This window comes from Peromyscus leucopus, chromosome 19, assembly GCF_004664715.2.
Source record: "Peromyscus leucopus breed LL Stock chromosome 19, UCI_PerLeu_2.1, whole genome shotgun sequence".
NCBI lineage: Eukaryota > Metazoa > Chordata > Mammalia > Rodentia > Cricetidae > Peromyscus > Peromyscus leucopus.
The window spans coordinates 26,546,840-26,561,455 of NC_051079.1; the positions used below are offsets into that span (position 1 = coordinate 26,546,840).

At 41.5% G+C, this 14,616-nt stretch overlaps 1 protein-coding gene across 1 annotated transcript; it reads left to right on the plus strand.

The window, feature by feature from the left end:
• Window positions 1–8,736: 8,736 nt before the first annotated feature.
• Window positions 8,737–11,574, plus strand: Pcdhb1 (protocadherin beta 1). The gene is given in 3 exon segments (XM_028860830.2): window positions 8,737–10,558; window positions 10,561–11,271; window positions 11,274–11,574. Coding segments are annotated over 3 exon segments (2,454 nt in total). The 5' UTR covers window positions 8,737–8,922; the 3' UTR covers window positions 11,381–11,574.
• Window positions 11,575–14,616: the final 3,042 nt, after the last annotated feature.

The following is a 14,616-nucleotide window of genomic DNA, read 5'->3' on the forward strand; positions in this document are numbered from 1 at the left end:
CCAGGAGTCAGGTCGAAGAGAGAGAAGAGAGATTCTATGAGCAAGGGCATCAAGATCATGATGGGGAAACCTACAGAGACAAACAAACCAAACTAGTGGGAACTCATGAACTTTAGACCAACACCCATGGAGCCTCCATGGGACTGGACTAGGCCCTCTGCATAAGTGAGACAGTTGTGTAGCTTGGTCTGCTTAGGGGCCTTCTAGCAATAGGATTAGGATCCATCCCTGGTGCTTGAGCTGGCTTTTTGGAGCCAACTACCTATGGTGGGACACCTTGAACAGCCTTGATGCAGGGGGAGGGGCTTTGATGTGCCTCAACTGAATGTATCAGGCTCTGCAGACTCCCCATGGGAGACCTTGCCTTGTTAGAGGAGGGAATGGAGTGTGGGTTGGGGGGAAGGCAGGAGGACCTGGAAGAGAGATGAGAGGGGGATCTGTGATTGGTATATAAAATGAATAAAAAAATTAAAAGAAAAGAAAAGAAAAATCTTTCATAGGTGTGCCCAGCTATTGGATTTTAGTTGATTCCAGATGTAGTCAAGTTGACAACCAAGATTAGTCATATCACAACATCTGACATGGAATTAATATATAGGATATATAAAGAACTAATAAAGAAATTAAAGTCCAATTTCCCTCTTCTAATCCTGAATAATCCAGTCAATGAGTGGGCAATAAAATGAATAGATGTTGCCCAAAAGACAAGGTGCCAATGGTTGTGACATACATAAGAAAATGTTCACCAAGCCACAGGGAAAATGCAGAGCAAAATTATATTGATCCTATTTTACCCTTATCACAATGACCGCCACAAAAACAACAAAGAAGAAATGTTAACAAAGCTGTGGGGAGCCGGGCGTTGGTGGCGCACGCTTTATCCAGCATCGGGAGGAGCAGGCGGATCTCTGTGGTCGAGGCCAGCCTGGGTACCAAGTGAGCTCCAGAAAGGCGCAAAGCTACACAGAGAAACCCTGTCTCGAAAAACCAAAAAAAAAAAAAAAAACACAAAGCTGTGGGGAAAGGGAATACTTACATATTGCAGGTGGGAATATAAACCAGTGTAGTCACTGTGTAGTGAGGTAAACTCACCAGAGATCACACATGGACACTCTTTTTTTTATATTAAAAACTATTTATTTATTGTACATCCCAGCAGCAGTTTCCCCTCCCTCCTCTCCTCCTAATACCTCCGCCACTCCCCTCATCTCTCAACCCCATCCACTCCTTCTCTGTTTCTGTTTAGTAAAGGGCAGGTCCCCCATGACTATCAACAAAACATGGTATATTGAGTTGCAATTAATACTAAGCACCTCCCCATGCATTATGGTGGGGCAAGGCAACCCAGTATGAGGAGTAGGGTCCCAAAAGCCAGTAAAAGAGTCAGAGACAGCCCCTGCCCCTGCTGTTAGGAGTCCCACAAGAGGACCAAGCTACACAACTGTACCATATATGCAGAGTGCCTAGGTCAGTTTCATGCAGGCTCCCTAGTTGTCAGTTCAATATCATGAAGTCCTATGAGCCCAGGTCAGTTGATTCTGTGAGTTTTCTTTTGGTGTCCTTGACTTCTCTGACTCCTACAATCCTTCCTCCCGCCTTCTGCAGGATTCCCTGAACTCGCCTAATGTTTGGCCCTGGGTCTTTGCATCTGTATCTATCAGTTACTGGGTGAAGCCTCTCTGATGACAATTGGGCTAGGCACCATTCTGGTCACAGGAGATGGCCAGTTCAGGCTACATATCTGCTATTGCTATAAGTCTCAGCTAGGGTCATCCTTGTAGATTCCTGGGAGATTCCCTTGCACCAGGTTTTTACCTGACCCCGAAATGCACCCCCCTTCCAGTAGTCTCTTTCAGTCTTTCTCTAAGTTCCCAACCCCAACCTGATTGCTCATGTTCCCATGCCCACCTGCCCTCAATCTGCTCATGAAATCTTTTCTATTTCCCCTTTCCAGGTCTTAAAGCCAAATAGAAAGTCTGTATTGTTTGCCAGCAGCTGCAGGGGGAACTTGCCAAAACCATGCAGCCCAAGCCTCACCAATCTTTATATTTTGAGCACAAAAACTACATCCTGGTTGTTATACTTCAGTTAACAAGAACTGTTATCCATAAGCAGAACTACGGAAGCCAGAAAGCAAGATTAGTACATTTAGGGACTTTCCTGGACCCTGGAACTGGACCAGGTCTTTCATGGAGTAGGTCTTTGTTCCTATCTTGGCAGGTTTAGGGGCTTATGTGCTGGGTTTTAAGGTCAGAATGGTGGCTTTAACCTGGCATTAATTGTACTAAGGGTCTGTGGAAATCAGTGTGGCATTTCCTCAAAAAAAATCTGTATGATCCAGCTGTACCACTCTTGGGAATATGCATAAAGAAATCTAAGTCTCCAGGTTCTGGCTATTACAAACAATGCTGATATGAACATAGCTGAGCAAGTGCCCTTGTGGTATGATTGAGCATTCCTTGAGATATGCCCAAGAGTGGTATAGCTGGATCTTGGGGGAGATTGATTCCCAATTTTCTAAGAAAGCACCATATTGATTTCCAAAGTGGTTGTACACGCTTGCATTCCTACCAGCAGTGGAGGAGAGTTCCCCTAGCTCCACATCCTCTCCAGCATAAGGTGTCTTCAGTGTTTTTGATCTTAGCCATTCTGACAGGCATAAGGTGGTATCTCAGAGTTGTTTTGATTTGCATTTCTCTGATAATTAGGGATGTTGTGCAATTCCTTAAATCAACCTAGATGCCCTTCAACTGAAGAATTGATAAATAAAATGTGGCACATATACACAAAGGAATACTACTCAGCAGAGAAAAACAATGACATCATGAGGTTTGCAGGCAAATGGATGGATCTAGAAAAAAATCACCCTGAGTGAGGTAACCCAGACTCAGAAAGACAAACATGGTATGTACTCACTCATAGGAGGATACTAGATATGGAACAAGGATGACTGGACTGCTACTCACAACACCAGGGAGGCTACCTGGAAAACAGGACCCCAAGAAAGACATGAGATTGCCCAATGACAGAGAAATGGATGAGATCTACATGAATAGTCTGGATGTGAGTGGGGGTAATGAAGGGCGAGGGTCGAGGGAAAGAGAGCTTGAGGGAGCGGGAGATCCCAGCTGGATCAAGAACAGAGAGGGAGAACAAGGAATAGGAGACCATGGTAAATGAAGACCACATGAGAATAGGAAGAAGTAAAGTGCTAGAGAGGCTCACAGAAACCCTCCCCACAATAGACAGTTGGCAATGGTTGAGAGACAGCCCAAACTGACCTGCTCTGGTGATAGGATGGCCAAACACCCTAATTGTCGTGCTAGTAACCCCATCCAATGACTGAGGGAACTGGATGCAGAAATCTATGGCCAGGCCCCGGGTGGGGCTCTGAGAGTCCAACTGGCAAGAAAGAGGAGGGTTTATATGAGTGAGAATTGTTGAGACCAAGGTTGGATAAAGCACAGGGACAAATAGCCAAACGAATGGAAACACATGAACTATGAACCAATGGCTGAGGGGCCCCCAACTGGATCAGGCCCTCTGAATAGGTGAGACAGTTGATTGGCTTGATCTGTTTGGGAGGCATCCAGGCAGTGGGACCTGGTCCTGTGCTCATTGCATGAGTTGGTTGTTTGAAACCTGGGACTTATGCAGGGACGCTTGGCTCAGCCTGGGAGGAGGGGACTGGATCTGCCTGGACTGAGTCTACCAGGTTGATCTCAATCCTTGGGGAGTCTTTGCTCTGGAGGAGGTGGGAATGGGGGGTGGGTTGGGGGGAAGGGGAGCGGGCGGGAGGGGGGAGAACAAGGGAATCCGTGGCTGATATGTAGAATTAAATTATATTGTAAAATTAAATTAAATTAAATTTAAAAAAGAAATCTAAGTCAACATACTACAGAAACAGTTGGTCACCCTTGCTTATTGCAACACTGTTAAAAACATTTAAGTTATAAAGTCAGCGTAGATGTCAATCAACAGAGAAATGGACCAAAGTAACATGAGATATAAATGTAATAGAGTTTCATTCATCCATAAAGAACAATGGGATTATGTTAGTTGCAAGAAAGTGGATGGAACTGGAGATCATTATGTCAACTGATATAAACTGGCCTAGACAGACAAATAAATCCTTTTTCTCACATAGAACCTAGGTTAAATACACACACATATGATAATAGAGAGGGAAGTATTTGAGAAGAAGGGGACTAGCCAAAAAGGAGAGGGGGCCAGGAGAGAACAATGAAAAGCGAATGTGTTCAAAGTGTATGATACACTTTCAAAAATGTTATCATGAAACCCAGTGCTTTGTACAATGAATACACACAATAAAATTTTTGGAAAAGAGAAAGGAATGAAAACAGTATAGTGACTCATGACTGTAATCCCAGTAGTCAAGAGAGGTAGAAAGACTGTCATGAGTTTGAGGCCAGTCTGGGCTACAGAGTGAGACCCTGTTTCAAAACAATAATAGCAACAGATAGCTTGTGTTAGCCAGGCATGATGGTCCACACATACAACCACAGTACTCAGGAGGTATATTCAGGAGGTTCACACTCTAAAAAAAAAAAAGGAATAGCTTGTGTTGTTATAAGTAACAGAAGCAGAATGAATAAATTTCATTACTTTTATGTTTATTGTGATATCTACCACACATGTAAAAAATGTTGAGTATGTGTAATTTAAGTAGTAACAAATATTTACTTACCCTTTTAGGTCACATCAATAAAGTTCAGTGATACATTAGAAGCTAAGATCCTCAGAAGTGATCACTACCCTGAAGTTTGGTTAATATTGCCTTTGGTATTTATTGTATTTGTCATATACATAGCTGTTTCTAAACAATACAGTGATTGGTTTAATATGTCTATGCTGGTTAGTTTTTGTCACCTTGACACAAACTAGGGTCATCTGGGAAGAAGGAACCTCAACTGAGAAATTATCTCCATCAGATTGGCCTGTAGGGTGCCGGTCAGTGGTGGCTCACGCCTTTAATCCCAGATTGGCCTGTAGGTAAGTCCATGGAAGCATTTTCTTGATTATTGATTGATGTGTGAGGGCCCAGCCCACTGTGGACTGTGCCATAACTGGGCAGGTGCACTTAGGTTGTATAAGAAAGCAATCTGAGAAATCCATGAAGAGCAAGCCAATAAGTAGCACTCCTCCATGGTCTGTGCTTCAGTTCCTGCCTTCAGGCTCCTGCCTGGAGTTCCTGTCCTAACTTCCAAATGATGGACTGTGATATGAAAGCATAAGCCAAATAAAGTCTTTCCTCCCCAAGCTGTTTTTGATCAAAATGTTTTATCACACCAATATAAAGCAAAAATAGGACAATGGTTAGACTATATTTATTCTGCCTAGGTTTGTTGATCTTTAAAGATTTGCAGTCAATAATATTTAGAAAAATATGTTAAAAACTTCTTTATTGAGCATTCTAAATAGCATGCTTTTTATTTGCTCTGTACAAATGGATTGAGGGTTTTCTCTGAAGACATATATTGACTAGGTATAAACGTGTCTCTTTTGATTATCCAGGATTTAAATTCACAATATTACAGGCAGACTTTTATTCCCTGCCTGCCAGTTTCCAAATAATCTACATGGCTGCTATATATTAGTTATAAATACTTGGCCTACAGCTCAGACTTATTACTAACTAGCTCTTACAATGTAACCCATTTCTATTCATCTACATTCTGCCATGTGGCATTGCCTCTCTTTCATCTGGCACTTCCTGTTTCCTCTCCACATCTGGCTGATGTCTCCTCTGACTCCACCCTTCTTCTTCCCAGCATGCTCTCTGCCCCATAATCCTGCCTAGCTATCAGCCAATCACCTCTTTATTAACCAATAAGAGTAATACATATTCATATTGTACAAAAAGATTGTTCTACAGCACAATATGTAAAACTGCTACAAGCCAACAGGAAAAGGGCAAGAGAATTGAACTGGGTATCTTCCCCAAAGATACCCAGATATCTGAAAATACATTAAATAGTTAACAGTCAGGGACTAATAATGTGGCTCCATGGTAGAATGCTTTTTTTTGTTATATGCAAAATCCCAGTACTGCAAAAATGAGGTTAATAACCAGAGAAACAAAACTTAAGCAGTGAGATAGGAACACATACATTTAACCAGCATGACAAAATTTTAGAAGACTAGGAATACAAAGCACTAGAGCTTAAGTGCAGTTTGTTCCCTCAGAATTCAAGCTGATATTTAATCCACATTACGAGGTTTTATAAGGTAGGAGCAAGCTGGGACTTTTAGGAAGTTCTTGTATCTCAAAAGTGGGTCTACTATGAAGTTTAGGTCTCTTTTACACGCCCTGCCAAGGGTAGCAGGAAGGTCATCTCTAGAATGGTTCCTTAATCTTGGACTTGAATCATGGCACAAAATAAAGCTATTTTAAAAATAAATTACCCTATAATATTGTGTTATTAGCAATAGAGAAAGACATGAGACATTGCATATAATTTGAACAATTAGTAGCTACTCTGCTGATGACTTTACAAATTGTTACAACTTCTTAGCAATTTGTCATTACAATGTAAAACTGACAATGAACATGCATTATGACATCAGTGTCACTTCTAGGTAGACACTCTGTCCACTAGATCTGTGTACATACATACAAAGTGACATGAATATTTATGTAATAATTTTTAATTAAATTTATAATAATAAAATGAACAATTGAACTTGGGTACAATTATACTGAAAAAGCTAAAAGCAGTCCTTGATATCTAGGAGCTGGGTTAATATAGATAAGTCATAACATTTTCCTGTTGAACAAAAACAATTTCATAGAACACTTAGACAAGGCTACTCGGTGATGGTGATGGATCAGGGGAAAGAGCACAATATAATCCTTCCACAAACAGACAAAAAAGAATATTAGTCAATCCATTCATAAAATGCCTCTCTAGACTGCAAATATTGGTAACTGTGGTTTACTTGCCAATGGCGCTGTTTCCTTACTCATTTCTTATATTCTACATATGATTATTACTTTACTCAACATGTAATTAACTTCACTTATGACAGCAGCCAATCCAGATCAAAGTCCTACTTCAAATCTCTCTTAAATCACCCAACACTAAGTCACAAATCACATGTCCTTTATAGTAGCTTCTTAGTGATGCTTCCCATGTTTCCTGGGATGTGTAGTTTTCATTGTTGTAATATCAGCAAATGCAACTTAATTTAGAAACAGCAGGATTTCTGGTGATAATGGAAATGAATGAACACCACCAATTTCATATTCAGATAAATAGTCAAGAAACTAGTGTCAAAGGATCCTCTAGCACATAGTTTATATAGAGTTTTAAGGAAAGGAGAAAGAAAAAGAATTTAGGGGTGTACATTTGCACCAGGTGTTAAGATAACTGATAGAGATCAAAGAGTCTGTTAATGATATCAGAATATTAACGTTTTGTATATTTTTACTATTTTTTGAGACAGGCTTTCATGTACCCTGGGATGACCTTGAAATCACTATGTATAGCAGCCAGTGCTGGCTTAATAGCTCTGGTCCTCTTGCCTCTGCCTCCTAAATGCTAGAATTACAGTCATGTTCCACTATGCTCAGCTTAAAATTTTTTGTGCTTTCTTCTTTCGTTCACTTTGCCTCCACTGAGAAATAGGTTTAGACTTCTCTTAAATGACAGAAGTCAGTTGTACAGCATCTAGGTTTTTAAATGCTAAGTACAAATGGAAAATGGAATACTTGTGATAATCAGTAGGAGACAGTTTTAATTTAATGTTCCATCATTTGGGACCTTTGGTCTTTCTGATTGTTGCTTTGTTTACAGCACTGGGGATTGAAGCCCAGGCCTTGTGCATGTTAGGCAGGGCTGTACTGTTGAACTACAACCCCAGGGCCCAGGACCTTAGTTTATTCTTCTGTTTAAAAAAAAAATTCAGGGAGAGGAGGATCAGATCTCATTTTCCTATTTTGGAATCTAAAGTCCTATATTTCTTTTTGTTTGATTTATCTACTATGTTACCCAGGAAACAGAGCAATATATTGACTAAATGTGTAGTTTTGGGGTCAGTCAAAACTACAGTGTATAAATATTTCTGTTTACAAAATCTCTCCTGTCACTTTCCTCATCTTTTAAGACAAAATATTGCCTTTCTTATAGGGTTGCTGCAAGATTACATTGACTATTGCATGTAAATCACAGTACTAGTTCATAGAAACCATGCCTGATCAATATTACTGCCTGACCAACAATCCTAAGAGACAAGCAGTCAGGTGCTTCCTCTGGGCTAAACAATGGATTTCTGCAAACCAAGAGATGTGTTCCTACTGGACCCTAGGTTCCTGAAGAATACCTGCCTGCTCACTTTTCTTTTCTGTTTCCTCTCCTTCTATTCTTCCATATCCACAGCCCTGTCCTTTCCACCTCATCACCCCACGTGTCTCATTTGGGCTTCAGAGGACAGTGCAGGATCCGTTCTCCTTTTTCTTAGTCTCTGTGGACTGTGGAAATGTAGCTTTAATTCGTGCTTGTTTGTTCATTGCTGCAGTGACCCCAGCCGATAGATAGTAGTGATCTCAGCGTGAGCGCATATCCTCCTTGGCTCCTCAATTCCCAAGGACTTTTTTTTTCCTGAAAGGGAGTTAACAGGGAGTCTACAGTTGCTGTAGCAACAAACTTCCAACCTCTACTTGACTCTCCGGAATGAGCACATACCTATTAATACGTTTAATGGCCTGGGGAATTAAGTTACTCAATGCAGATTGTCTTTCAAGTGCAAAACAGCTTACCTGGCTGCAGGAGCCAGCCTTTGGTGGCGCTGCGGTTAGAGGCTAGTAATAGCAAAGCTGGTGTTTTGTGCAACCTGTTGGCAAAAGTGAAAGCCAGTGTACCCCAGAGCTGGCGGCAGCTTCCGGGAGTGCACTTGTGAGGAATGATGGCAGATGCGCGCAGAAAACCTTGGCAGAACAGGCAGGTGGGATGTCTTCTCTTTCTCTGGTGTGTGTCTGTGGGAAGCGCGGCCACCATCCGCTATTCGGTGGCGGAGGAGATGGAGAGCGGCTCATTTGTGGCTAACGTGGCTAAGGACCTGGGGCTGGAGGTGGGGAAGCTGGCTGAGCGCGGGGCGCGGCTGGTTGCTGAGGGCAACAAGTTGCATTTCCGGCTCCACCGCAAGACCGGAGATTTGTTCGTCAAGGAGAAACTGGATCGCGAGGCACTCTGTGGCAAAGCTGACCCATGCGTGCTGCACTTTGAAATTGTTCTGGCAGAGCCTCTGCAGTCCTTCCGTGTGGAAGTCAGAGTATTTGATATCAATGACAATGCCCCAGTTTTTCTAAACAAGGAGCCTCTTTTAAAGATTCCCGAGAGCACCCCTTTGGGCTCACGCTTTCCACTGCAGAGCGCCCAGGATCTAGACGTGGGACTCAATGGTCTCCAAAACTACACCCTGAGTGCAAACGCCTATTTCCACCTGCACACACGCTTCCGAAGCCATGGGCCCAAATATGCGGAACTTGTGCTGGATAATCCTCTGGATAGAGAGGAGCAGCCTGAAGTCAACTTGACCATTACAGCAGTGGATGGCGGGTCCCCTCCTAAGTCTGGCACTGCCAATATTCGAGTGGTTGTCCTGGACGTCAACGACCACGTGCCCCAGTTCTCTCGTCTGGTGTACCGCGCTCAGGTGCCAGAGAACAGCGACAACGGCTCTTTAGTGGTGGTGGTGACTGCCACGGACCTGGATGAGGGCACCAACAAGCAGATAACTTACTCTTTAGCTGAAAATCCGGAAGCAGTTCTCCAGACATTTCTTGTCGATTCGCAAACTGGAGAGGTACGACTCCGAGGGCCCCTAGATTTTGAAACCATAGAAACATATGACATTGACATTCAAGCTACAGATGGAGGGGGCCTTTCTGCCCACAGCAAAGTCTTGGTGGAAGTGGTGGATGTAAATGACAATCCTCCGGAAGTGACAGTCTCCTCAGTGTCTAGCCCTCTTCCTGAGGACTCTCCGCTCCAGACTGTAGTGGCCCTCTTCACTATCCGAGATCGGGATGTGCGAGTTGGAGGAAAAATCACCTGCTTCCTCAGAGAAGACTTGCCCTTTGTAGTCAAACACACATTCCGGAATTCTTACTCGCTGGTCACTGACAGAAGCTTGGATAGGGAGGATGTCTCTAGCTATAACATCACCCTCGTTGCTATGGATACTGGACCACCCAACCTGTCCACAGAGACAGTGATTGAAGTGCTAATATCAGACATAAATGACAATCCTCCGGTCTTTCAGGAGGACTCCTACATCTTGACTGTTCGTGAAAACAACAGCCCTGCCATTTTTATTGGCAAAGTCCACGCTGAGGACCTAGACGTGGGTGAAAATGCCCAGGTAACATACTCCCTGCTGCCTCCGAAGAGTGGAGATCTGTCAGTCTTTGCTTACATCTCTATAAATTCAGACAACGGAAAGCTCTACGCACTAAGAACCATGGATTATGAGGCCATCCAAGATTTTCAGTTTGTGGTAAAGGCAACGGATGGGGGTTTTCTGTCACTGAGTAGCCAGCTACTGTCAGAGTGGTTGTCCTCGATGACAATGACAATCGTCCGATGATCTTGTACCCACTGCAGAATGGCAGTTTGCCCTGCAACGACCTGGTGCCCAGGTCTGCAGAGGCAGGTTACCTGGTGACCAAAGTGGTAGCTGTTGATGGTGACTCCGGGCAGAATTCTTGGCTTTCATACCATCTCCTTAAAGCCACTGACCTTGGGTTATTTTCTGTTCAGAGACAAAATGGGGAAATACGTACACTGAGGCAGATATCTGAGAGAGATCCGATGATGCAGAAACTGATCATTCTTGTTCAGGATCATGGCCAACCCGCTCTCTCCACTACTGCCTCACTCAACATCCTGCTGGTAGATGGCTTTTCAGAGCCTTACTTACAGTTCCAGGATCCATCCAAGCATTCTAGAAAGGTAAATCCAACCACAAAATATTTGGTCATTTCTCTGGCCGTGCTTTCTTTTCTTTTTCTCTTCTCTGTCACTGTGATTTTTGTTATACACCTCTACCAGAAGATTAAACACAGAGACAAACTCACGATTCAGGAGCACTTCTACGATGACTGTAATTTCCCTAACAATTTGGTGCAAGGAAGAGGCAATGGTTCCTTATCCCAGCCTTGCCCATATGATATGTGCTCAGCCACTGGAACTGGCAATAGTGAGTTCCGTTTTCTTAAGCGATTTATGCCCAATTTCCCTTTCCCCCATGCCCCGGAGAGGCGAAAACAGAGGGTGATTCTACTTTGCCTCCAAATTCTAAAAGAAATCGGCCTCGGGGTTCAGAGGGCCGTGCCCGGATAGGTGATGACTATATGTAATTCTGACTGACAGCCCGCACGAGAGAAGAGAAACATGGTGTTATAAGTCCATCGTCAAAGAGCTACCATCCTCATTGAAACAAGGATGGGAGTAGACTGCATCTCTAGTGGAAACAGGAGTGCCTAGTTTGGTAAAAATGGGAAACTCAGACTTAGGCTTAGCTTAGTAAAAAGCAAGTTTCCTGATACCTAGACTATTTATGCATTTGGAATTCTGTTAAAGAAATGTTACTTTGTGTATAAATTCTGCCTTTCCCTCTCTTGTGTGCTAGGCAAGAAAAGAATGAACCATTTTTCATGTTACCCATGAAAGTTCACCGACCCTGGCCTGAGGAATACTTAGTTCGATAGGAATAGTTGGTTATTTGACTTTTAAATCATCTTCCAGTAGAAATTTATTTATGCATAGGGAAGAGAACTAGTTCTTAGCTCTGATTAAGAAATGAGTTTGCCTGAGAGTGGTGGTGCACTCCTCTAATTCCAGCACTCAGGAGGTAGAGTCAAGTGGATCTCTGTGAGTTCAAGGCCAGCCAGAACTATACAGTAAGACCCTGTCTCCAAAAATTTTTGGCAGAGACATAGTTTATTATTCAGAAATTTCTATATTTTGTACCTGACAAATAGAGATAATCTCTTAATCAACTTGCACTCATCATTTATAATCATAAAAAATGCCCAGTAAATGATGATCCTTACTCACAGTGACAGAAAAGATGAAGATTTTAAAAAACGATTTCATTTATTTGTAAATGTAGGAGCAGTTATAAAGCTAGAGTTCAGTCAAGAAATATTCCCCAGAATTATTAGTTATAGCTTCTTAAGGGTTATTTGGGGTCTTAGGCAGGTTTCAATTCTCTTTCATGTATATATATCCTTGCCTTATCAGAGAGTAGTTATTTGAATACAGGGAAATAATAAAGGTGGGTTAGGATATAAACAGGATACTTTTTGCTATAGTTAGTTGGCTATAGAATATTTTACTTTAAATAATTTTATTTTAAATAATGTAGACATTTTATATTTTAAACTATTTTGTAGTTTACAGAGAAATTATTTTAAAAAAAGTACCAGAGCCTGGGCGGCAGTGGTGCATGCCTTTAATCCAGCACTCTGGAGGTAGATGCAGGTGGATCTCTGAGTTCAAGGATAGCCAGAGTGAATTCCAGGATAGCCAGATGTACCCAAAGAAACCATGTCTTGGAAAACAAAAAAAAAAAGGCACAAAAAAAGAAGTTCATTAATACCAGTGAAATGGCCTTAAGAGAAGCACTTTCAGGCAGTACCTGATTAGATGGCAGCCCCTTTTCTCTCTGAGCACTCTGAACTATCACTATAGCATAGTAAGTGTTGAAAGGGTCTATTCCTAATAAATCATGCATAAAATGAGGTGGAGTAGGGAAATATGTTAGGCTACTTTTAAAATATGTTTTAAACCCTCATAAGCTTTTCTAGGTGCTCTCATTCTAAGATCAAAGGAAAACTGACTCTGAAACGTTATTGTAGTTTGTGGACGCTAATGGTACTACTAACTATGCCTTGAAAGTCAGTTTGCTTTAATGAGGTTGTAGCTTCATCTTTAACCTTTCCTTTTAATAAATGTGTGTGTCAATTTAGACTCAGTGAATCATGTCCTATTTTCTTTTATACAAGAAGCGCAATATTTGTTTTTGTTTGTTTTCTGAGACAGGGTTTCTGTGTAGTCCAGGCTGTCCTGGAATTCACTCTGTAGACCAGGCTGATCTTGAACTCAGACTTGCCTCAGCCTCCCTGGGATTAAAAGTGTGTGCTACCATGCCTGGCTGAGGTACAATATTTGTATCTGGAATTCTTAGAGTAGAGGAATATTTCTTAAATACGCCATATCCTCTTCACTGATATAGTCTTCATTCTTAGATTTATGACTGATACCTGATGATACATCTAGATGCTATTTGGTGGTCAGGAATATATTAAACCTTAATGGTACTTTTTAAATTCTTAGGGTATCACTGTTATAACCTATGAATACCTTCAATATATTATTTTATATTTTGAGAATAGATGAAGTAAATACAAATAATGAATTCTTTTATTAATTCTAAATATTGTCCATGAGTTGAGTTATAATACTGTTCATGTGAAGTAAGTATCTTGGACAAATCAGAAGATCATTCAGTATATTTCACAATGTTCACACTTACATACATGAGCAGACACAATAGAGAGGAGACCTAGATTTGTCAACTTTTATCCTCATTAAATGAAATAAAATCTATCACTTTATATCATGATTATTTCATAAGGTAAATCATATTTTAATATAAAACAGTGAAACAATTTTGTGAAAGAAACTACTTTTCAAGTTAAAATATGCTTTAATGGAAAATTTGCAAATAATTTTCTTTTGATATTGCTTTACACGCCATCACAAAGTAAAAGAACTGTTAATTTGGACCATAAGAAGACTGGGATTGCCTGTGGAATCGAGTGACTGGTCCACCTCAGACAATTCCCCCTTTTTAAAAATTAGTGTCAGCCGGGCGGTGGTGGCACACCTTTAATCCCAGCACTTGGGAGGCAGAGGCAGGTGGATCTCTGTGAGTTCGAGGCCAGCCTGGTCTTCAAAGTGAGTTCCAGGAAAGGCACAAAGCAACACAGAGAAACCTTGTCTCGAAAAACAAAACAAAACAAATTAGTGTCTATTAATTGTACAAAGTAATAGGGCTTTGCTGTTTCTCTACAGGCACACAATGTACTTGGGTCATTTTCATGACTCTCTGTTACAACTGTCTTTCTCCTTTCCTTCTTTTCACTTCTACATTCCCCTTTATTTTCACAACTTTCCCCCCAAATTCCACATATAAGAGAAAACATGTGATAAGTCACCTTTGTGAGACTTAACTTTCTTATTTATTATGGTGATCACCAGTTCCATCCACTTTCCTACAAATGACATAATTTTGTTCTTCTTAATGGCTGAATAAAGCCTCATTGTAGATTTATGCCAATTTTTCTTTTCTTTTTTATTATTAAGAAATATTCTATTCATTTTACATATAAACCACAGATCCTCCTCTCCTCCCTCCTCCCACCCCCAGCCTTCCCCCCCACCTCACCCCCTTTTCCCACCTCCTCCAAGGCAAGGTCTCCATGGGGGTGAATTTTTCTTTATCTATTTATAGATAGGCTTTAGTGTAATGCTATAGCTTGGTTATTATAAATAGTGCTGCTTTAAACAGGGGTTTGTAGATACTGAT